The following is a 24,122-nucleotide window of genomic DNA, read 5'->3' as shown; positions in this document are numbered from 1 at the left end:
CACAACACACATTCTTACTTAGCTTTATAATCACCAATGCATTGGCTATCTCTATAACTAACTCTCTCAACAGTCTGGGATGAAGACCATCAGATTCTTGGAATGTATCAACTTTCAGCCCCAGTACTTTCTCCAGTACAAACTTCTTACTAACATTAATGTCTTCTTACTCTCCCTAGCCACTAGAGGGAGATACTTGGAGAACTGACGTTAAGAAAATTCATCACACAAAAGTAAGTGACATGTGAAATAGATATCCAAATGTAGTGGTGGAGTCAAAAATGTTGAAATAATTGATGAAATTGTGGATGTTATGATTTTCCATATGGATTAATTAGGTAAGCTCTCATTGATCATTAGCTTAGAGCATCCATACTCCCAAAACTGTTTGCAACAAATAATCATTTTTATACCTTATTGTACTTTTAATCATTGCACACTCAAACATTTTGTGGTACTAACAATTACAAAGTTTGAATTACATTTGGCCTATTCCAATCCCTGACAGTTCATCTTCCTGCCTTTATATCACTCAATGAGGTGATCATAACGAACACAAAATTCCCTTCTGGAAATTACATAGCTGAAACACCATTCCAATATGGCAGAGAAGTACAACAAGGCCACAGATTATAATACTGAGTACATGATCAACTATCTATCAGGTCCTCAATTCCAATTCCATGGAGGAGAGAGCCATTTTCCACATGATGATAAAAATGGAGTCCAAAAGCCATTCTGATCAACATTGTTTATTTAAGACAGAGCAATTTAGAGCTGCACAGTGGTTCAGTACTGCAGCCTCACAGCATCTGGGTTCGATTCCACCCTCAGGTGACTGTCTGTGTGGAGTTTGCATGTTCTGCCTGTGTCTGCGTGGGTTTCCTCCCATAGTCCAAAGATGTGCAGTTTAGGTGGATTGGCCATGCTAAATTGCCCACAGTGTCCAGGGATGTGCAGGCCAGGTGGGGTGGCCATGATAAAATGTGTGGTTCTGGACAAGATGCCCTTCGGAGGGTCCATGTGGACTTGATGGGCCGAATGGCCGCTTTCCACACTGAAGGGATTCTAGGAATTTCATTTGACATTATTATTAGGGAAACAAGCAAGAGGGATTTTTTTTTCTTTTCAGTTTTCTTTCTTGGCACGTTTCTTGAACATGTTTGGAGTTAATAAACACTCCCAACATCAACAATTGGACAGAGCTGTTCACTGGACAGACTTGATTTCAATGGGCAGCACTGACCCTTATCCCAAATCACAAGAAACCCCCAGCATAACGCATACCGATTTCTTTAGACTCAAGAACTTCAACACAGTGCAATGAAATAACTAGAAGTTTTTAATGAGATACCCAATTTCTAAGCAGACTTGGTTAGAAAAGCTGTGTACTATAAGTGAATTGTTAATGATGGCAGTATTCTTGAATTAAACATTGAAGAATAATTCAGATTCGAAACTCATTAAGCACTGATTCAGTAATCTTGCCTTCTCCAACCTGATCATCAGAGTGACAGGTGTGATAGGAAAGTCTATTATGTCTGCCAATGTCACATGTTGCTTTTGGAACCGAATCAGGTTGCAGTCTCTTCAGTCCGTGATGTGGAAGCTATTCGACTTTTCTGAACTGTGAGAGTGCTGTGCAGTTTCCAAATAAACTTGACAAATGGATATACAAAGCAAGAACTGAAAGATTAAGAATGACACCACCAAAGAGTCCTCTAACACCATAGACAAGAGCAACCAGCGTCTTCAAATCAGTCTGCTAAACTCACTCATCACTCTGGGCAGCACGGTGGCTCAGTGGTTAGCACTGCAGCCTCACAGCGACAGGGATCCAGGTTCAATTCCCACCTCGAGCAACTGTCTGTGTGAAGTTTGCACATTTTCCCCGTGTCTGCATGGGTTTCCTCAGAGTGCTCCGGTTTCCACCCACAATCCAAAGATGTGCTGGTCAGGTGAATTGGCCATGCTAGTGTTAGGTGTATTAGTCAGGGGTAAATATAGGGAATGGGTCTGATTGGGTTACTCTTCAGACAGTTACTGTGGACTTCTTGGACTGAAAGGCCTATTTCATACTGTAGGGAATCTAACCTAGTCACTTGTAGTAAATTGATTAAAAGGATAATTGCATACATATGAATATAGAAAATAAATTCACATATTTCTTGCTGGCAATCCCGTGTTAACACACAATTTGATCAGAGGATAATCTGCCTTATCATATGGCCATCCAAATGGCTATCAATTCTCACCTTTCCAGTAACCAGCTAAGCCAGGCACACATCTACCCAATAACAGGCTCACTATCTCTCACTACCCCATCCTTTCAAAGGATGGATTTTTGTTGCTGTATTAACTGTCTGAGAAGGAGTTCTCTTACTCCACTCAGCAGGGTCTTACAGTATTCGTCCTTTCTGCTCACCCCCTGTCCACACAAAAACAGCCTCCACCACAAGCTCAGCTTCATTTCTGCCAGGCCAAACGGCGGATTTGGGTTCAAGGAATGCGGGACACCATGCAGCATCAGTGCAGTTTTAAATGACTAATGCTGCTTATGAACATCCCTGCACTGTCGTCACTGCCCAAACATGGTAATGTGCTGAACAAGTACCTTTACTATTCCAACAACACCCATCAGATAAAGTACTTTGCTGTTGCTGCTTCTTATAACTACTCCTGCCAAGGTACCTGAGCCATTTGGGGACATCGACTACCACTCATCACAGGCACTCTGTGGCATCTGTCATCCTAAAGTCAACTCCTCTATCTGCTGTCCTCCACTTTGCCCTCAACAAGGGATTTCTGTCATTTATCAGCCCTAATCAAATGGCCAAAATCCTAACATTTTCTTTTCTGGATGTTACCTTTTATGAGTTCTTTGGGCTCTTACAATATCAAGCACCTTGTGATTTGTCTTACAGTCTGTACGCAGTATTTTTAGCATATGTCTTAGCAACCAGACTAGCATAGATCTTCACTGTTGTCTAGGTTTCTAAGATATACAGAAAAATTGATAGAAGGTAGCACCTGAGATATTTCCTTGTTACAGGCTTGAGATTTGTTGCGTGCACATCGGGAATGTGTTTATCTCATTGGCTGCAAAGATCTTGACAGTGCTGTTCTTAAGAAGCACTGTACAAGCAAATAGCTCACACAACACATCCAAGCAGTTCCATATCTACTTATTTACTTCTAAGCAGTGCATAAGATATCGATCAAGGGAGGGCCTCAATTTCTATAACATCAAAGCTGCTTCATTCTTAATTCAATACTGTGTTGTAATTCATATCAGTGACTACTAAATTTGCTGCCAATGTAAATCAGAACCTCTTAATGCACAGTCAGCAGTGCTACTAGATACCACTGTGATTTATTACACATCTTTCTATTCAATGTCAAATATAGGGCCTATGAAATCATTCCCAACCTTCATTGAAAAAAATAGTGGTGACAATAAATTGACAGCTCAACCAGTCTGTTATCGGTAACCGTGTTGGCTCTATAAATCGGTGGAGCCACATTGCAAAATCAGCAGCCCAATCTTACAGATACGGCCATGAATCACACATGCATTTCAAACCTTGACCCCATCCTGGCATCTTGCTTTTCATACTTCAGCAAACAAAACTTTACTTCTTGATCAAAATTCTTCAAGGTCCCAAAGAATCCTTTGATTTTGTTGAACTTCTTCCAACTTTCTATCTGTTTAAACAAGGTTTTCCTCTATTCATTTCTGTAGTTTGCGTTTTTCTCCTGCTTCACTTCTGTTCTCAGAGGGTCTCTCATCATTCATTCCTCACTGATTAACTTGGGTATTTCTTGAATATCCCTCACCACTATTCCCTATTATGCCTGCCTGCTTCTACTAAGGTTGTGCGCTCCCTAGAATTTGGTTTCTTTCCACATGATTCCAGAAACTGTGCTTTTCTCTTGCTTCATCACCTCTATTTTCTTCACAGTTACAACTCTTCACACTCCTCACTTCCTGCTAACTTCATGTTATTTAGCAAAACAAAAAAACCAAGACTGTGAGCAGATGAATCAAACCTCAAAATTTTACTTAATATTATACCAGATACACGTGCAAAATGTAGAGGGAAAGATACAATTTATAGTCAACACAGGCACATTTTTTTTTTCATTTCACTACTTATGCTATCGAAGACTTCATAACTTTAACACAATTACGCTGCAATTGTCTTCCATCAATTTGAGGTCTCCACAGGCACCTGTTCATTCTCCAAACCAGATTAATACCATTATCTTTGCCAATCTCCAACCTTGTTGATTGGAACAATAGCATCATTGAGCAAATATTATAGAAGAGCATTCATAGAATCGTAGAATCCCTGCAGTGTGGAAGCAGCGCATTCAGCCCATTGAGTCCACCCAGACCCTCTGAAGAGCGTCCCACCCAGAACCAGACCCCAATCTATCCCTGTAACTCTGCACTTCCCATGACCAATCCACCTAACCTACACATCTTTGGACTGTGGGAGGAAACTGCAGCATCCGGAGGAAACTCACACAGACAGGGGGAGAACGTGGGCGGCACAGTAGCTCAGTGGTTCGCACTGCTGCCTCACAACATCAGGGTCCCGGGTTCGATTCCCGCCTCGGGCAACTGTCTGTGTGGAGTTTCCACATTCTCCCAGTGTCTGCTTGGGTTTCCTCCCACAATCCAAAGACGTGCAGGCCATGCTAAATTGTCCCATAGTGTTAGGTACATGAGTCAGGGATAAGTGTTGGGTAGGGGAATGGGTCTGGGTGGGTTACTCTTCGGAAGGTTGGTATTTCCATACTGTAGGTAATCTAACATGCAAACTCCATACAGACAGTCACCTGAGGGTGGAATCGAACACAGGTCATTGGTGCTGTGAAGCAGCAGTGTTAACCACTGAGGCACCATGCTACACAATTGGAATTGGAACGAGTTGGCTAAAAACAACTTGATGTTGATAACCATAAGTGGAAAATGCAAAATTCATCAGGTATCCATTTACTTGGAAACATGTACCAGTGATACAACATTTAACCATGTCAAAGCAGGTTGAAGGTGCTCTGAGCAAAATGAGGACTATCTCTAAGAGTTTCAGAGGCAGGTAGAACACATTCATCGCCTTATTACTGAGAATCAAACTCCAGGCTTCAGCTTCTGATGTGTAAAGTATACACTGAGTATACCCACTATTCAGTATACTGAACTTCCTTTCAAATTTTTTTTTCATATTTGGAATGTCACATTACCATTCATTAGGAAATAAAATCTGAAACTAAAAGGCTCAAGATGTACATCTTAAAAGCATGTACGTATTACAATACTAATGCTTAGGAGAGTAGGAAAGTGGTGAAGGGCAGGAAATGATTTGTGCTTTGACCTATCTGAACATGTCCCTCATGACGTTAAAATATATCACTTCTCATTTGAAAATGAATATCTACTTCAACACTGAGGGAAAAAAGACTAAAACTCCATTTAGAAGAGAATTAGTTGAATATTAATCATACATCTTACATATGGGGAAGGTACAAGGAATAGGGTTCAGAAAATTATTCCATTTGAAGAGCAACAATCAGGCTAAATCACTTACCCTTGCGCAATAATCTTTATGATTCTGTAAGAATCTGACACAGCACATCAGTTATGCCATATCAGACAAATCATCCCTTCTGTACAGATTTGAAAATGGTATTATACAAACTGAAAATAAGAAAATTAATTGAACCACAGAAATTAGAAGGTCCCAGATCATGCTGTGACCTTGTCAGAGTTAGCTATTTGGAGACGCAGGTATTCTGGCCCCTAAATCATTCACCCAGGTTTTGGCAGACAAGCAAATCAGCTCAATTGGCCACTAATTCCTGTTGGAAATGCACTCTATAGTCTTACAGTCCACCAACTCTGCCCAGGCTCAAGTATAAAGAATTGCCAGAGAGAACTGAATGAACAACTTCATTGAAGGCAGAAAAATCTCCAGTAAGGATGACCTCCTGTCATTTATACATATTGCCACCAAAGCATTACCAAACAAAATTCACATAACTACATCAAGTTATTCAGGCAAGTGGGAAAGAGATACATTTTAAGCAGTATCTTAAAAGGAAGACAGAGAATCAGAGATGCTTAGGAAAGAATTCCAAACTAGCCAGGTAAAGGCATATGCAGTAACACTGAAATAGTAGAAATCAGGGATATTTAAAGGGAATTTCAGATCTTTGACACTTCTAGGACTGGAGGATGCAATTGGGATAGAGAAGTACTTGTTCATGGAGGCACTTCATACAAGAGTAAAAGCATTACATTCAAAGCTCATTCTGATCTGGAACCAACATGAGTCAGTGAACACTGGGCAACAGGCAAGTGGCTCTTGGTGTGAGATAGGGTACAGGCAGCAGAGTTGAAGTTTATTGCAGTTTAAAGTGGTAGACTGTTTGAATGAGCCTGGGAATAGTCAAGATTGGAAGTAACAAAGGTACTGATGAGGGTTTCAGCCAACAATGGGCTCAAAGCTTGACTACATTGCAGAGGTGAAAGTTCATAGTGTTGGTGATGAAGAGAATAACAAGTCCAAGATTTTACCAAGATATAGAATGGCAAAGTCAGCTTCACCCTCACAAAGTTAGCCACAGCATGCAATTAATGGATAGAGAAACATAAAAGGGTATTTGACCGACGACAATAGCCTAACCCAAAACTGAACACCAGACAAACAGGATAAGACCAAGGTAATAGAGTGGCTGAACTGGGTGTTGTCAGTGCACTTATGGAGTGTAATGTTTTGTGTTTGGGTAGTGTTGTTGGGACAGTGTATAAGTGAGAAAGGAAGATCAGGATAGAGTCTGTAAGGTCTCTAGAGGAAGCAGGAAGAGAGGTTATTGCAGGAGTGATACAAATGGACAGACAGGAATGAAAGCAAGAAAGCATGAAGTCGAACCCAACTGGACACCAAAAGGCAAGTACTGGAGTAGGATGATGTTAAAAAGACATTCCTGATAAAGGGCTCATGCCCGAAATGTCGATTTGCCTGCTCTCTGGATGCTGCCTGACCTGCTGTGCTTTTCCAGCGCCACAACCACCTGATGAAGGAGCAGTGCTCTGAAAGCTAGTGCTTCCAATTAAACCTGTTGGACTATAACCTGGTGTTGTGTAATTTTTAACTAAAATGCATCACTTCACATTTCTCTGCATACAGTTTCATCTGCTATACTTCTATCCACTTTGGCATTCAGTCTGTCTTCCTCAAACCTAAAACCTAAAACCAGCTTCATCACTAATGCCACTTTGCAAAACTTAACATCCTTTGCAAATGCTGAGGATAGGTTTTTAAAAATTGAAAGCAGGTGTGGACTGTCCCTTGGGGAACACAATTGCAAATCATGTTCCAGTCTGAAAAATATTGGTCACTGCCATACTCTCCTTTCAGACTCTGATCCATTTTTAAAAAAATCTATGCCACTAATTGTCATTTAATTCCAAGGACTCCCATCTGTTTAAGAAGCTTTAAATGTCTTCTCAATGGTCATAAGCATAACATGTATGGCATTACCTGAACCAACCATCTGTGTTACCATAGCAAAGGACATACTCAGCAGTCAGACACAATTTGCCTGTGAAAAAATATATGCTGTCCTTAAATAGCCTATATATTTGAAATCAAAGTTCATTTTGCCTCTAATACTGGTTTCCAATAAAATTTCTTGTTTCCTTGAATAGCTGTAAGACATAAACAGCTGTCTGCCATTATTCCTGTTCCCAATAAAGTGTAAGCAATGCCTCTGCTATGTCTACCTTTTATGAGGGGTTTTGTACCAACAGTACTGAGTACTGCGTGCAAATTTTAAAGCCAAGAATCCCTATTCCAGCAGTACCAAATATAGACTTTAGTCGCAGTATCTCTATTCTGCCAGTATTACGCACATTCAACTTCTGCCCATTTACAAGTCCTTCAAAGTGTGAGTATGCTGTCTACATTAGAACACTGATTAACTAGAAAGAAATGGACTCATTCACTGAAGAAGGAAGCTCAAAGAGATTAAAGCAGCGTGAAGAATTCATGACATGCATGAAGGTTGTCATAGTTACATTGATGCCGACTTCTGAAAAAGCAAGTTTGGACTTGAAGACTAATAGATCTCTAGTTACCAGCTGCTAATCATAAACAAATGCAAGACCCAGGGAGTCAGTGATGGCATTGTTCCTGATGTTATTCTTTCTATTTCAGCCACCTTCAGAAAGAATCCTGCTGTCTGCTCTTTTACTGACTCCAAATAGTAACAAATGAGATATTGATTGTTTCAGAAGTTATGACTCATCAAAATTGACTTTTAAAAGCTCCAGGATATGCTTGCACAAAAATGGATTGGAACCCTTTCTATGTGAGATGGCCTTTTGGTGATATTTTCAACTATGATCACCTGACCACCACTTTAACAATTTAATTCAATTATTTAATGACAAACATGACCTTTTCACATTCTTGTCCTCAAACTTAATCTGGATGAAAATTCAGAGAATTCTTCCAACAATTTCAACATCTATCAACAACACCCGAAGCAAGGAAATTCTAATTGCCCCATTGGAAGTGAAAGTCTGCCAATGATCCAAGTGGAATATAATTTCCAAGTGGTACAGTTGCTTCTCAAATCTCAGATCTCTACTTGGTCATTCTGTGAATTCAATCTCAACTTTAGCCTCTCCCATGCACCATTTGTTTGGGGCAAAGAGAGATTTAAAAGCAAGGTTCCTATGTACTGGAAATATGTTTATGATTGTGCAATATTACAGGATTCACATGTCAGTCTACTTATAAGAGTATACTCATGCTATTTTCACCATATTATTGCATGGGAAATAAAGGAATAAAATTACTATATTCTTTCTTAACTGAGATCATTTGATGCATAACACTGGACTGGATATATGCTGCTCAATGCAGCTCTTTATCATCTAATAGTTCAGTGTTAGACAGGCCCATACGTGCCTGCGAATGCAATGGTAATACATAATTGCTGGCTGCAATAAATGTCTTCAATGCCACAAGATCCACGCCTGATTTCTTATGTTGTGAGGGATAACATACTCTTTGACGCATTGAGTAAAATACCACGCTGGAGGCAAAATCACATCATTTATGACCTGCAGGTACACAACTGATTTGTCCAGATTAGACACAAGCACATTACATCAAAAGATCAAGGCATTTAGACTAAGGCAGATTTATGACAGTACACCTAACCACATTAGGTGAAATAGAAAATCTCTGTAGATTCAGCTTCATAGACCCCCTCAGGCAAGAATTAAAGAAATAAGCCTTTCTATTTCTCCCATGAATAAAATTAAAACTAGGAAGAATTGACCTTCATAGAGGTAGTTTGGCATTTCACTATTATAAATGTGTCAGGTTTCAAAATCATACTCACAAAACATAATAGAATATTAACTAAGGACAGAGGAAATACAATCATTACACATTGGATCATTTGACATTGTTTTTTAACTCAATCTTACAGTCATTGGTCACTAAGTCCCAGTGAACAGCAATACAATAAATTGCAAGTGTGCGTCAGTCCAGGTTTGCACACTCGGTCACTAACAGAGTGACTGGGAGACATTTCATGCATTGTAGTATTATTTCCAGATTGCAAAATGCAATACCACCTTGGAATAAATTAATTATAGCCAGCGACCTTCACTGCTGCACATCACAAGGGTGAAGTCAAATGCAAGGAATGACAAGGGAGACAGTGGATAATGATTTGGACTACAACATTCTGTCTGAAGAGCAGTGGTAGCAAACTTAATTTTAACTTTTGAAGGGAACTGGATAAATATTCAAAGTGGCAAAGTGGACAAAGGGCAGTAGTGGTGTAACCAACTGGATGGTTCTTTCAAAGAGGAGCTAACAGTCACATGGACTGAAAGACTTCTTTCAGTGCTGTTTCATTCGACAATTGCATGTAACAAAGAGCCTTGACTCACCTGCACAGCTACCACAGACAGCACCTCAACGCAGATCCTGTTGAACTCATCAAAGCAGCCCCAGGCACCAGTCTGCGCCAGACCTTTGTAAATATTACCACAGGACTGTGGGGAAAGAAAAAAAGCAAGAGTCAATATTGTGAAGTGATACACTTTGGTTGTAATGACAAGGAAAGGTAAAACAAATTGAATTAAACACTTCTAAATGGAGTGCAAAATGGAAGACCTGGTAGTGTATGTCAACAAATCTTTGAGGGTGGCAAGATGAATTGAGAGTGCTTTGAAAGCACATAAGTTCATTGACTTTGTTAATAAAAAGCAAAGAGAACAAAGTAAAGACGAATCACTCTGAAACATCGGTTAGGTCTCAGCTAGAGAAATCTTTTCCTGATTCTGGAGAAAGAATGCAGAACGAGATTTACTGGAATTGTACCCGTGATGAAGAACTCCAGTTTTATGGAGAGACCAGAGAAGTTTGAAATGCTTTTCTTGGAGTAGAAAGAGTTAAGAGAAGGTACAAGAAGAAAAGTGCTCGAGGAACTCAACAGATCTGGCAGCATCTGTGGGAGAGAAATAGAGTTAGCATTTCAGGTCCTCTGGAACTCAGAATGAGGAAGAGGGATGGAGTCCCAGGGAATGGGAGGAGAGAAAGGATTCAAAGGGTTATTGGTACCTGTTATTATTGGAGCTTGCATTCCTTAATACTGGGAAGTATTTCTCCTTAAGGCGTCAAGGAAAGACATGAAGCTAGAGACCAGCACAACTTTGAGGTAGCGCACAGAGATGCTGATGAAGACAGAGATCAATAGTGTGCATGTGATTTTGTAATCTATCAAACGTGGGTCTTAGGATATGGCAAAGACTAGCTGTCCAAGAAGGATTGTAATTCAGAGAGATAAATGTAATAGAGGGTGGATTCAAAAAATGAAGGATGGAATTTCAATTGGAATCCATGTAGAGTACATTCCTCAATCACAGTGGAAGACGTTGTTGTGAAAGTGAATTTTGGCAAACACTTTATCAAACACTGGCAGGGAGATGAATGTAAATAAGTTCAGAGGTTGAAACGGAAATCTGTTGGATAGAAGTGCAGAACTTCTGTAAAGTGGGCATACCTGGAAGAGAAATGGCAGTGGATTAAACAGTAAAATAGATAGAAAGAACTGTGGATGCTGGACATCTGAAATAAAAACAAAGTGTTGGAGAAACTCAGCTGGCCCTGCAGCATCTGTGAAGAGAGAAACAGTGAACGCATCAACATTTCTTTGGCACTTGGGTTAAGAGGAGATTTGATCGTGGTGTTCAAAAATCATGAATAGCTTATAGAATCACACAGCACAGAAACAGGCTCTTCAGCCCAACATGTCTATGCTGACCAACAAACTACACTAATCCCATTCACCTGCGCTTGGTCCACAGCCTCCTTTGCCCTGGCATTTTAAATATTCATCCAGATGCTTCTTAAATGTTGCAAGTATACTTACCTCCACCGCCCTCTCAGGCAGCATGTTCCATATTTCTCTGGGTGAGAGTAATGTTCCTCAGATCTCCTCTAAATCACTTGACCCTCACCTTAAACTAAGGCCCTCTGGTCTTAACACGTCTGTCATGAGAAAAAGACTCTCATGATTGGATAGCCTGCCAGCCTCCTATGTTCCAAGTAAAACAAACCCAGCCTATCCAGTCGCTCCTCATAACTGAGACTTATTAATCCCAGGCAATACCCTGGTGAATCACCTCTGCACCATTTCCAGTGCAATCACATCCTTCCAACAGTGTGACAAACACACATGCACACAGCATTGCAGCTGTGGCCTAGCCAATGTTTTAGGGATGTAACAGAACTTCCTTGCTCCTATACTCTACTCCCCACCTAATAAAGGAAAGCATCCCGTATGCCTTCTTCACCACCCTGTCCATCTGTGCTGACATCTTCTGGGACCTCTGGACTTGTACACCATGGTTACCTTATTCTTCAGGACTCCCTAAAGACAGACTATTCAATGTCTGTATCCTTCCCTTATTGTACCACCCAAAATGCATAATCTCGCACTAACCAGGATTAAATTCCATCTGCCATTTACGAGCTCATCAAAATCAGATGTAGCCCTGAGTCCATCCTCCTCGTTATCAACAATACTACCAATTTTCATGTCATCTGCAAACTTACAAATTAACCTTTGTATTCACATTATTAATGTACATAACAAATGGATCAATACTGAATGGAAAGCATTTCAAGTTGTGGGATATTGCCCAGATTTCTTAGTCTCCAACCCTGAAAGGTATATTGGGATTCCTCGGAGGTCCAGAAGCAATGACTATGTTTTATATACTTCAATCAAATACTCTGCCAGCCTCCTCTGTTCCAGCGATAAAGAAAAAACAGTCTACCAGTCTCTCCTCATATCTGAGACTAATTAATCCCAGGCAACATCCTGGTGAATCAACTCTGCACCATCTCTAGTGTAATCATGTCCTTCCGATAGTGTTGTAATTACTAAAGTCTTTTAAATCCGATATCTGTAACCCTCCAGAAATATCCCCATCATTACACAATTCAGAAGGTTCTGACTTACTTACCTGAATAGTTAGCCAGGAAACGTTAAGAGAGCTTAAAACCAACTCTAAAGACTAACTATGAAACTATGGCTCCTCCAAACATTCATGTTAACCCACTACCACTGCGACCACACTGGATACTCAACCACTACCCATTACACCGCTGAATACCACATACTCAGAATTACCATCTTTCAGACGAGATGTAAAGCAGGGCCCCAACTGCCTTGGGAAATACAACTGAAATACACTATTTGATTAAGAGCAGGGGTGTTCTACAATATTCTGAATAAGACTGCACCAATTATCTGAGTAATTAAGGACTACCAATTTCAGACTGATTTGAGCAACAATTTCTTCTCCCGGGGGGGTTGCCACAGAGCGCTATGGGGCCAGAATGCTTGTGTATACTTAAGGCTGAGATAGATAGATAGTATCAGTCAGGGAGTCAAGAGTTATGGGAAAAGGAAAGTGGATGTGAGTGGTGTCAGATCAGCCATGACTCGAATGAATGGTGGAGCAGACTTGAGGAGCCAAATGGCTTGCTGCTTATGGTCTTCTGATCTAATAGTCAACCATCAACCAACATCACCAAAACAAAATGTCCAGTTGTTTTTACATTGCCATTTGAAGTATCTTGCTGTGCATGAAATTGGCCACCACATTTCCTCCATAGTAAAACTAGAAGCAATTCAAATGTACATCATCTGCCGTAAGTTGCTTTGGCACGTTTCCGAGGTCCTGCTTACAAATACGTAACTGCAAGTTCTTGATTTCACAATGACATTGTTGTATTTTCTGGTGGGCTCATAATTTCAATCTCATTCAATATAATGCACACTTAATTCCTGGTTGCAAGTGATTTGAGAATGTTATAGGTTTAATTTAATCTAATCTACAATTAAGAAATATCCAGTACCTTCAACTTAAACGATACCGGAATTTTAACCTGGATGATTATTTGGATTTATCTTAAAACAGAGAAGAAAGAGTGTTCGATTAACTAAGTGGGCAGTTTACAAAAGACACACATTCTCAAGCTGTCTTCAAAAATGTCTTCCACCTCACCTCTGTGTTCCACTTGAGTAAGGCTTGTGTTACAGCAATACATGTTTTCTGTCTTTTTAAAATTGCAATCATGATTAAAACAAAACCCATTTGGAACACTAGGTCAACACAATAACATAGCTCTGCTGCTAATTGTATTGCCACACCTCTACAGTGTATGAACAACTGGTTTTAGGATAAGCTTTACAACACTAATGAATATTTTAGATTAGATTAGATTAGATTACATTACAGTGTGGAAACAGGCCCTTCGGCCCAACAAGTCCACACCGACCCGCCGAAGCGAAACCCACCCATACCCCTACATTTACCCCTTACCTAACACTACGGGCAATTTAGCATGGCCAATTCACCTGACCCTGCACATCTTTTGGACTGTGGGAGGAAACCGGAGCACCCGGAGGAAACCCACGCAGACACGGGGAGAACGTGCAAACTCCACACAGTCAGTCGCCTGAGGCGGGAATTGAACCCAGGTCTCAGGCGCTGTTAGGCAGCAGTGCTAACCACTGTGCCACCGTGCCGCCCAAAACTTAATGTGCACATTAAGTTTTGAAATATTCCAACTCAACACAGAATTTAACCAATGTAGAACAAATTGCCAAACACCTATTACAATAACAAGCACAGGAATAATCTAGGCTTCTTCTCTCCAAACTTCTTTCAAACCGTTTAGTCTCTCGGGTTCTGATGTACCGCAAGGCTCACATCTCCATGGCAACACTGCTTCTTTAATTCTGATTTAACAAGTTCCTATTCACAACAGTCTGCCCACCATATAATGCCTGACTCAACTGATAGATTGCGTCAAGAGATATCAAAGGTATTATGAAAATGGTTATTGAGTTGTCAAAATATATCTGACGCTCTAAGTATATAGCCATATAATTATTTGCATTGACACTGGAGAATTTGTATCGATAATCTGCACTGAAGTCAGTGCTTTTCATTTTCAATGAGTTAATGCTGAACATTTTTGTTTAACAAATTTGTCACTTGACTGACACTTACTTGTTCAAGCCATAGAAGTTGTCAAACTGCGTGATTCACTCAAAATTATACTCTGCAGACACCTCAAACATTCCAGCATAAATCACCTGTCTTTATGTCATTTGACACAAGAATAATAGGTTTCCAAGTAACTTGATTTGAGGGAGTTCACCCACTCCACTGGGCCATTACCAATGCACATTATACTTTATACATACACATTATCACAAGAATTCCTCAGACAGGAAAAGGTTAAAATAACATCAAAATATTGTCAGCTGTAGTGGTTTGTGTTGAACATTATTAGGTCTATTTGCAAAACTGCAGATTTGGCTCAGTTGTGACCTAGAGCAGTGCGACATATAAATGCCCCTTCCCAACAAAATATCTTGCAATGGTGAGTGACAATTGATGGCAAAACCTATGGTGCAGAGTGATCCTAAATTGGGAGAGCCAGTCATACTGATCAGATCTCGAGCAATTTAATACAGAAAAGTATATGCAGGCATTTTAAAGTCAATTGGCAAGGATGCCTCAATTCCACAATGGTTTGGGCTGAGTTAGTTTCCACATCATAGCTCATGTACTGCCGTATGGGGCTTAATTCAGTGTACATGAAACATATCTTTCAAACAAACCATTACTGACTCATGATCACAGCCCTAAATATATTGCATTCAGGATAAATCTCGTCAGTGCTTAAACACCTGTTAAACTTTAGCTGGTAAACAGACAACACACATGATATACATACAGGACATGTGGCACTGAAACGCAAAGACTGTATGAAATTGGGGAGGCATTGCAATTATGATAGACCCACCCAGGAAACCATACAATTTTGGGAACAATTTCAGAGTTGCAATGCACGACATCGCAACAGTCCCTCAGATTTATCCTTCACAGACCTTTCAGGAAATTCCAGCAATGCCACCAGGAGCTAAATTGGGAAGGAGGTGGATATTGAAAGGTCACATGCTGGGGTGGCTAATGGTTAGGAAGAGGTCGCGGTTCAGTCAGTGTTGGCCCTGGAGCACTCTGGGTCCCAAGGCAAGACAGAACACGTGAAAATCTGAAAATCAAGGTGCAATAGTACCTCCCCCAGTCAGCATGTCTTTTAAGAGACATACTCATGACATCACCACTGTATTCTAGCATGTGACCTGAGAGAACAAGTGTCTCACAATCCACCTTTCCCCTGGATCACTTGATGCACGATGCTCAACTGTGATCTAATTATCCCAGCAGGTAAAATAACCTGCTAGAGGCAAAATCACACCACAGGATGGGAACATCTAGTAAAGTTAAATTCCACGACCTGGAAAATCAGGAGCAACTTGGAACTGACAGAGTGAGGATCACCATGATCTGTACAACAATAATGATACAGTAATATTACCAAATATGATGTCAAGTTGCAATGCTCACAGTCTATGATTTCATAGCTTCATAGCTTGATATGGCAAAATGATCACTCTGCAAGACTATCCTGGGTTACCTTTTAAGACAATTGTAGTGGATTAAACCAATCTACTGAATGTCATCATACCAGCTTATTCAATTTCCCATGTGGCTTTTATAATTATACTACTGCTCCCAAGTCTCATTCTCAACCTTTATCATTTTGCTTAATTAATGCAGATCCTGTGTATAAATCACATGAGCTTAGAACCTAACAGCATGTTTTAGCCACCAGTTAAAGTGATCCTTTGGCATTTATAGATGACCCAAAAATTACAGATGTGACTCGACTGTTCCGATTTGCCAAGATTACTACCTTACTTCAGGCAGTTACATTTCCCACAATGAAAAACTGTGTACGTACCCAATTGAAGTTCCCTAATTAAGTCAAACAGGCTACTATTTAGATGGAAGCACGGTCAAAGAATACCAAAGTCTTACCAAAATCTCTCTCAAATGTTTCTCCCCAATCTGGTGATTTGACTCTCACTGTGAGAAGTTAATGTGGAACACTACAGTAAAAATCAAAGCCATGAAGACAAAATGAAGAGGATAGGTCAATGGAACATGCAACGGATAAACTTCCCAGAGGGTAAAGCCAGCAAACACTCAATAATATTTGGAATAAAAGCAAAGTTCTGGAGAAACTCAGCACCACCATCCATTGAGAGAATGACAGAGTTAAGGCTCTGAGGCAGATGTGACTCTTCTTTGGAACTGAACTGTAATAACTGAACACGAACATCCTGATCATATCAGAGCTCCATTCTGAGGTGTGCAAGGTGAGACGGACCAGAACGCATCATTCACAATTTATACTGCGTTTACCTGACGAGGTTACAAAACATTGGGTGACAATTAGTGGAGATCTGATACCTTGTAATCCATCTGTTCAGAGCAGTTAAAAACGTAGACCATGATTCCCAGTGCTCGGCCCAAGTCCTTGGTGGTTTCAGTCTTCCCTGTTCCTGCGGGCCCAGCTGGAGCTCCACTCATTGTCAGGTGCAGAGACTGGGTCAAAGTGATGTAACATCTGAAGGTAGGCAGTGAAATAAGAACACACACAGAAGCGGTGAGAACAGGGTAAAGCACAACAGCGGCAAAATCACTGCAGAGCAGATAGGCTATGGTCAGTACCAAAATGAAGATTTTCAACAAGCCTAAAATGGAGACAAATTGACAATAGGCCAAATTAAAAGAATCCCTCAGTGCAAAGACTGGACTTGCAAATAGAATAGCGAGGTAAAAGCTTTCAGATTCATTCACAATAAAGTCACCTGTGAGCCAGAGGCTGCCACGGTGGTTCGCACTGCAGTCGCACTGCGCCAGGCACCTGGGTTCAATTCCAGCCTCAAGCAACTGTCAATGTCGAGTTTGTACATTCTCCCATGTCCATGTGGGTTTTCTCTGGGTGCTCCAGTTTCCTCCCACAGTCCAAAGATGTGTGGGTTAGATGGATTTACCATGCTGAAGTATTTGCAGTATCTGGGGATGTGAGGGCTAGGCAGATGGTAAGTGCAAGGTTACAGGGTAAGGGCAAGGGGGTTGTGTCTGGGTGGGTTGATCTTCAGAGGGTCAATGCAGACATGATGGGCTGAATGGCTTCTTTTGCACTGTAGGGATTCTATGAGCTTGTTTTGCATTGGACAAGCTAATTGGACCAAACTGCACAATTATCTCCATTTATCTTGTGTTAGAGAATGATAATCTGTAATGTCAAAGGAAGCAAAGAGCATAGGAGGAATAGGAAAGAATTAAAAACTCTACTCTTAAATCCTTCAATATGTCACACTAATGTAGACAGATCTTGTCCTAATAAAACCAGGCCTTTCGGTGATTTGTTTCTGATATAACCACTCATCATTCAGCTAGTCCATCACCATTTAGAGTTCAGTACTGGTGGAAAACACTAGCTAGATTTCACTGCAGACATTCACAGTTTGCATCTTCAGGGTTAAGTCCCTGAAGTGTTGTTTTTTTATTTGTTGACATTTACAGATGTCACTAGCTAGGTCAGTATTTATTCTCATTCCTAATTCCTCATGAGTTGGTAGTGGGAAGGACTGCCTTAGGATCTGGCCATTATGATGTGAAATTAAAACACAGAAGACCTATGCAATATATATTTCTGAAGATACATCTCATTTATCAGTTTTATTGTCTGGGCACACTTACTTAGTACCTACATTGAGGAATTTAGGAAGCTACGTATTGCCTGTTAAATGAGCACTTTAATATACAGTCCAAATTCAAAGTGACTGTTTTTCCAAGAATACCGTGAAAACTGGCAACAATTAGAAAACACTTCAATGAAGTCAACTCATTAAATCAGGTCCAATTTCTCATTTCGAATGCGGCAATTAAAGAGCAACACTCAGATCCTAATTCTGCTTTTGCGTTAGTTGTGTTGAGATCATAGATCAGCATCAGTATTCTGTCAACATATGGTTAAGAATATGATCACGATTCAGTAATCTGATTTTAAAATGCTGATCGGGGGATAAACATTGCACAGGATACCTGGGATAACTCCCAGGTTTTCCTCCATACAATGCCATGGGATCTTTTACCTTAACAGGCAGATGAAGCCATGATTTAACATCTCATCCAATAGACAACAGCTTTGACAGTGCATTGGTCCCTTGGTGCTACACTGGAGTATTCACCTTTTTTACCTGCTCAAGTTCTGAACTGGGACTTAATACCAGACCATATGGTTCAAGGGCAAAAGTGCTGCCAACTGAGTCATAGCTGACAGCATAGTAGGCATCAAATCCGAACTTATTCCCTCCTTCCCCTGGAAAGCTCTCACACCATTTCTCATAATTTCATATTTCAATGCTGCGGAGATGCCACTTCACAGGAGTTATCTTTCCACCATAGCCAATACTGGGCACAGTGCCCACTGTGTAACCCATGAGCCATGCCAAGAGAAGATCAAACACATAGGATGGCAAAAAAAGCCCAACATCAAAGGTCGCACATGCTTTGCTTCAATAAAAGTTATGATTGAATCTGTTCAGATTGCCATTTCACATAAGCTGCAGATAATCATCACTCTGAAGCTCTGGATATAGCCCCAGAAGCCAAAACAATATGATGATGATGATAAGATATCAGCTTTCACACAAGATACGCTCCGAGACATGCAATGCAACATAGCAAGGAAATAAATCATAACTCTCAATAATTTAATTCCTTCACGTAAATGAGTTACTCAGCACCCCTGGCGTCATTTTATTGAGTTACAGATGATATAATCTTATTGAACTGTATTGGTGATACTAACAAGGTGACACTAAATTAATGCATTGTCAGTATGATAAATAAATGTGGGTATTAGGCGAGAAATTCAGAGCCAGCACAGATTAGAACACTCTAAGGAACTTATTCACATTATTAGATTCACAAGGAGATGGCCAAAAAGAAATTAAATAACCAACCTAATTATGATCATAACCAATCTCTGCCAAAAAGTAAAACAACATAACAGCTGAGAAACAGTTGTGCAGAGATATATTTATACAGTTATCTGCTGTAACAGATACATTACCTAGAGAATAGCAGGAATCAAGTGTAGGCTCACAAATGGATCTCCTGGCTTTCCGTCAAGTGTAATCCAGAAAGAAACTTTGCAAGAGGAGGTTTTGCCTTGCAGGTAAGATGAAGAGACTATACAGCATCACTCTTTAATAGCACCAATCTCACTCGGTTTGGAAACTGCTTTCCAGCAAAGGAAGAAACTTCCAAAATATGCCAGATTGAGCCCAAGAATTACCCCCTGCTCCAGAAATGACTGTTTTAAAAGAATCTTCAGGAGTAATATCAGGCACTTAGATTTGACGTACTATCAGTCCTGGGACTAGGGAATCACTTAAACTGCAGATGCCTGCTGCAGGTCTCCAGGCAACTCACCAGTGCATCACATTCAAAATGAGCTGCATCCACAACAACAACCCTCAGGCAGGTCCTGCCGGGGGCAAATCAACAGGAGTTGAAGGCGGTCAGAGGCGGGGTAGTGACTGAGATGGAGAAGATGTTGAGTTAAGGCAGTCACAATCATGAATGGGAAGGAACTCAATGGAGGGTGAAGCAATGGACTGAAATGATCCTTGGTATAGTGATGGAGCTGGAAGAAACAGTTAAGCTCCTTGCCACTGTTTATTCAAATATGTTTATTTCAGTAAAATTATCTCTTCTGATAATCTGTTACTTGAATGTGACAAGCTTGGGATAGCCTAGTTTTGGAAGTTGTGTGAAATAGTTGATCATTTTACTGACTTTACTGTATTTAATTATTTTATTGAATTTAATTGATTATTTTAGTCTTGTAACTGATCCAAGTTAACTGTGCTCGACTGATTTGCCTGGGCAGAGCCTCCAAGAGCTGGATTAAACGAATACTTCCAGAAAGACTCAAGAAACCTTGCCTATGAACCTTTTTGGAGATTTCTCGTAATTCAAGATATAGAATCATAAAATCCCTACAGTGTGAAAACAGGCCACTCAGCCCATCAAATCCAAATAGCATGTCACTCCCCCCTACCCTAACCCTGTAACCCTGCATTTCCCTTGGATAACTCACCTAACCTGCATAAGCTGGACACTCTGGGCAACTTAGTATGGCCAATTCACCTAACCTGTACATCTTTAGTGTCTGAGAAGAAACCAGAGCACCTGGAGGAAACCTACGTAGGGACAGGGAGAACGCATAAACTGAGGGTGGAAGCAAACACGGGTTCCTGGCGTTGTGTGTCAGCAGTGCTAACAACTGAATCACTGCGCCACCCAGCCACTATGCCACCATATATTAAAGCACAGTAAATAAACAAGTCATACACAAGTTTCAACTAGCTCCATCTCTGCATTGTTCTGATGGAAATTGGTTAAATGAAATATGCTATAAACCAGCAAATGCACAGCAATCTGAACCCTATGTACATACACAAAGGATCTAACACCAGTTTCATGAAAGGATGCAAGACACTTGTACTTCAGCTGTTATTGATACAATAGTCTGAGAATATCAGGCACAGAATGGCACACACAAAACTTTAGATTTGGGATCACCAATTTCTTGGTTCCCAAGTCTTATTTAATATCCAAGGAAATAAAACAATCGTGACGTGACACACTAAACTGTAAGCCTTTAATCACATACCTGTCTGTCAGTGGTGTAATTACCAGTCGAGGGGTGTTACCCAGATATTCATAGGAATACAAAAACTGGGCATCGCAAATGTTGGCAAAGCAATGTTTTGTTTCATCGTCCCAGCGATGGCGAAGCTGGGAGAGCCAGACGAAGGCCTGTGAGTTGTCAACCTATGAGAAGAAATGCAAACCCATTAATTGACTCAACAAAACGTGGGCAGCACACAAAGCACAAGTATACTTCCATTCTGAGTGGAAACTTCTTCTAGCCTCGTAAAACAAAAAGAAATCCAAAAATAAACTTTCATGGTAGAAAGGGAGGGGCCATGAGGTAGATGACTGGTTCAAACCAGCCCAGACTAATAGGTATGTCCAACCAAGATATAGGAAACAAGAAGGAAAGGAAATTGTATGTTCAACCTTTATTGCAAAAAGCTCTCATTGCAATTATATAGGGCCAGCTCTCACAGACCAGGCTTTCGGAGTTTTTTTTAAGCTGTAGCAGTGAGAGGCTGTTTGGGGTCCCAAAAAAGTTGGAAGCTTTAGGTGAATGATTCATAGCTGCTACTTTCTCTGAAATATCTCAATGTTGTTTCTTCTTGGGTTGGAGAACTGCAAGCAAGAACCTGTGTCTTAGTCTGCCTTTTTGCCAAGGGTTTAAGGAATGTTACTATATTGGAACAGTTAATTATTGTTAGGTACTTGGTCTATTATGTGGTTAAGTTTTCCAACAGTTAATTCTTCTAAATTCCTCTTTCCTTTGTTTGTATTTTAACTATAGTGCTTAAATAAATTGTGTTTTGTTTAACATCAAGTAGTGTGACAAGTCACATCACATCTGGAACACACACTTCACATCGACCCTGAAAATAAGAAAACATTAGAGTCTGGACTACCTTCTTAACTTATTTTGAGGGGGTCAGGTGTGGTTCATAACACAATAGACTCACCATTATACATGCCTTCTGATATTTATCGCCACAGAAATCGATGGAAATGAAAATCATACAAGGTATACAATTGACACCTGATCTATTAATACTTCAAGTTATTATTAACCCTTCTGTCTTCAGTCCAGTTCCAGCGGTCTCTCTGATATTTGAATACATTGATATAGACTTCACAGCATGAACACTGTCCTCTATTTTGAGTCCATCTTTCCTGACTATCCTCCATTTTGTATACACCACCCCTTAATCCCTCCAGGTTCTGATGGCGTGCACTTGCCCTCAGCAGACCTAACCTATTTTTGACTTCTCACACCTATTAATAACACCTATGTTGCAACTTGATTACCCCATCACTACCATTAGCACTCCCTTTATCATTTGCTGTGGGCCACCTCGTCATCTGTTCCTCTCGCTCTTTCTCCCGCTTTGTCAACAGCATGAAAATATTTCCCAGGCTCTTCAGTTCCAAAGAAGAATCACTGGACACAAAACATGAATTCGGTTTCTCTGTCCACAGATGCTAAGAGATCTGCTGAGTTTTTCAAGCACTTTCTGTATATGTGTAAAGTTGCATTATCTACATATAGCCATTATCAAGAAATGTAATAGTGTCTTATTTCATATTTCATCTAGAGGCGTTGGATTGTGATAACCTTATCACCAACTATGTGTTTTGCATTAGGAAAGTGGTTTTGCAGCTGGATATTGATATTCTTACTGTTAATCCACCCCTATTTATCTTGAATATGGACTGGCACTGATATACACTGACTTTCTGGGTTCCTTCATGATGTGAAGGAACTGTCCATAATTATAGGAGAAAAAAGAAAAGTGCTCCATATGAAAGACCAACCTTCTGAGCTATTATCTTTGCGACAACATCGCGAGCATGGACATCTATTGTGCAGATGGTCATGATCTTCTGCCGGTCACCTTTTGAGAGTTGGCCAATGAGCATGGTAATGAGCGTGTTCAGCTGGTTCACCTGTTTTTTGTAGTACTCCTTCATGGCATTTTCATACCCTTCCTCCAGTCTGGCAAAGGAAATACCAACTTCTGTAGTCCACCAAATCTGGGTGCAACTAAGTGCTACCTGTTTCATCAAAGATAGATAGCTTTAAGTGAACCTCTCTGGCAATGTTAATATAAGTTTTACAGCTGGATTTTCATTCTCTTTGCAGGCAGTGGATTGTGTGTGGTGGACAAATGGTCATGGAAGTGCCAAAATCCTTCATGGAGAGTGTGTGGGGCAAAGGGAGCGTATAGCTTGGAATAGAGCTTTTGGGTAAGATCTTTTGAACTTACCTTTCCAAAGGTTCTCCCATTCAGGCTGTGGTTTGCAGCACATCTGAGACATCATGAATGGAGTCCTTTAAAATATTGGCTTGGAACCATGAAAATCAGAGAGGCCTGGGCCAGGCCTATCTGTGCAATACAGCCAGTTAGATCAAGTGTGCAGGGGTCAGGATCATGAACTGAATCAATGTGCACACTTAAGCAGCACTGCTGAAAATCAGAAACTCCCAAGAATGGGTCCCCGCTGTCAGGGTCACACTCCTATGAAATGTTGCTAACTCTATGAAAATCAGTCTTTCGTCTTTGAATAGCATTGTATGCAAATTATTCCAAGCGATTTTCCATTTAGAATAAAGCAATAAATAACATAAATGTTTAATTAGCTTTAAGAGGGAATCAATAATTCACTTGCTGAAACCCAGACAAAAACTTTGAGAATAAAAATGAATTAAACTTCTGTTAAAAATGGTCTAAACTATGGTGAAGCAAGTTTTTTTTATATTCTTTCACGTGATGTGAGAATTGCTGTCAGCATCAGCAGATATTGCCATCCCTAATGAGAAGGGAGTAGTGAGATACTTGCTTTAACCATTGCAGCTCATGAGCTATAGGTATAGCCAAAGTGCCATTAGGTAGCATTTCTTTATCCAATAGATACCATG

General features: G+C 40.4%; 1 protein-coding gene across 1 annotated transcript in view; it reads right to left on the bottom strand.

The window, feature by feature from the left end:
- dnah9 (dynein, axonemal, heavy chain 9) overlaps nucleotides 1-24,122 on the bottom strand; it is a 528,899-nt gene that overhangs the window by 388,435 nt on the left and 116,342 nt on the right. The window contains exons 25-28 of the mRNA XM_043714478.2: nucleotides 23,018-23,257; nucleotides 21,225-21,385; nucleotides 16,940-17,096; nucleotides 9,983-10,087 (exon numbers count right to left, since the gene is read on the bottom strand). Coding sequence (XP_043570413.1) covers nucleotides 9,983-10,087; nucleotides 16,940-17,096; nucleotides 21,225-21,385; nucleotides 23,018-23,257 — 663 coding nt within the window. The remainder of the gene's footprint in view (nucleotides 1-9,982; nucleotides 10,088-16,939; nucleotides 17,097-21,224; nucleotides 21,386-23,017; nucleotides 23,258-24,122) is intronic.

This window comes from Chiloscyllium plagiosum, unplaced genomic scaffold (assembly GCF_037043375.1).
Source record: "Chiloscyllium plagiosum isolate Xiang-an unplaced genomic scaffold, Cpla_swu_hap1 HiC_scaffold_25, whole genome shotgun sequence".
Lineage (NCBI taxonomy): Eukaryota > Metazoa > Chordata > Chondrichthyes > Orectolobiformes > Hemiscylliidae > Chiloscyllium > Chiloscyllium plagiosum.
The sequence above is the reverse complement of the archived record's forward strand: the minus strand, read 5'-3'. Positions and strand labels throughout refer to the sequence as shown.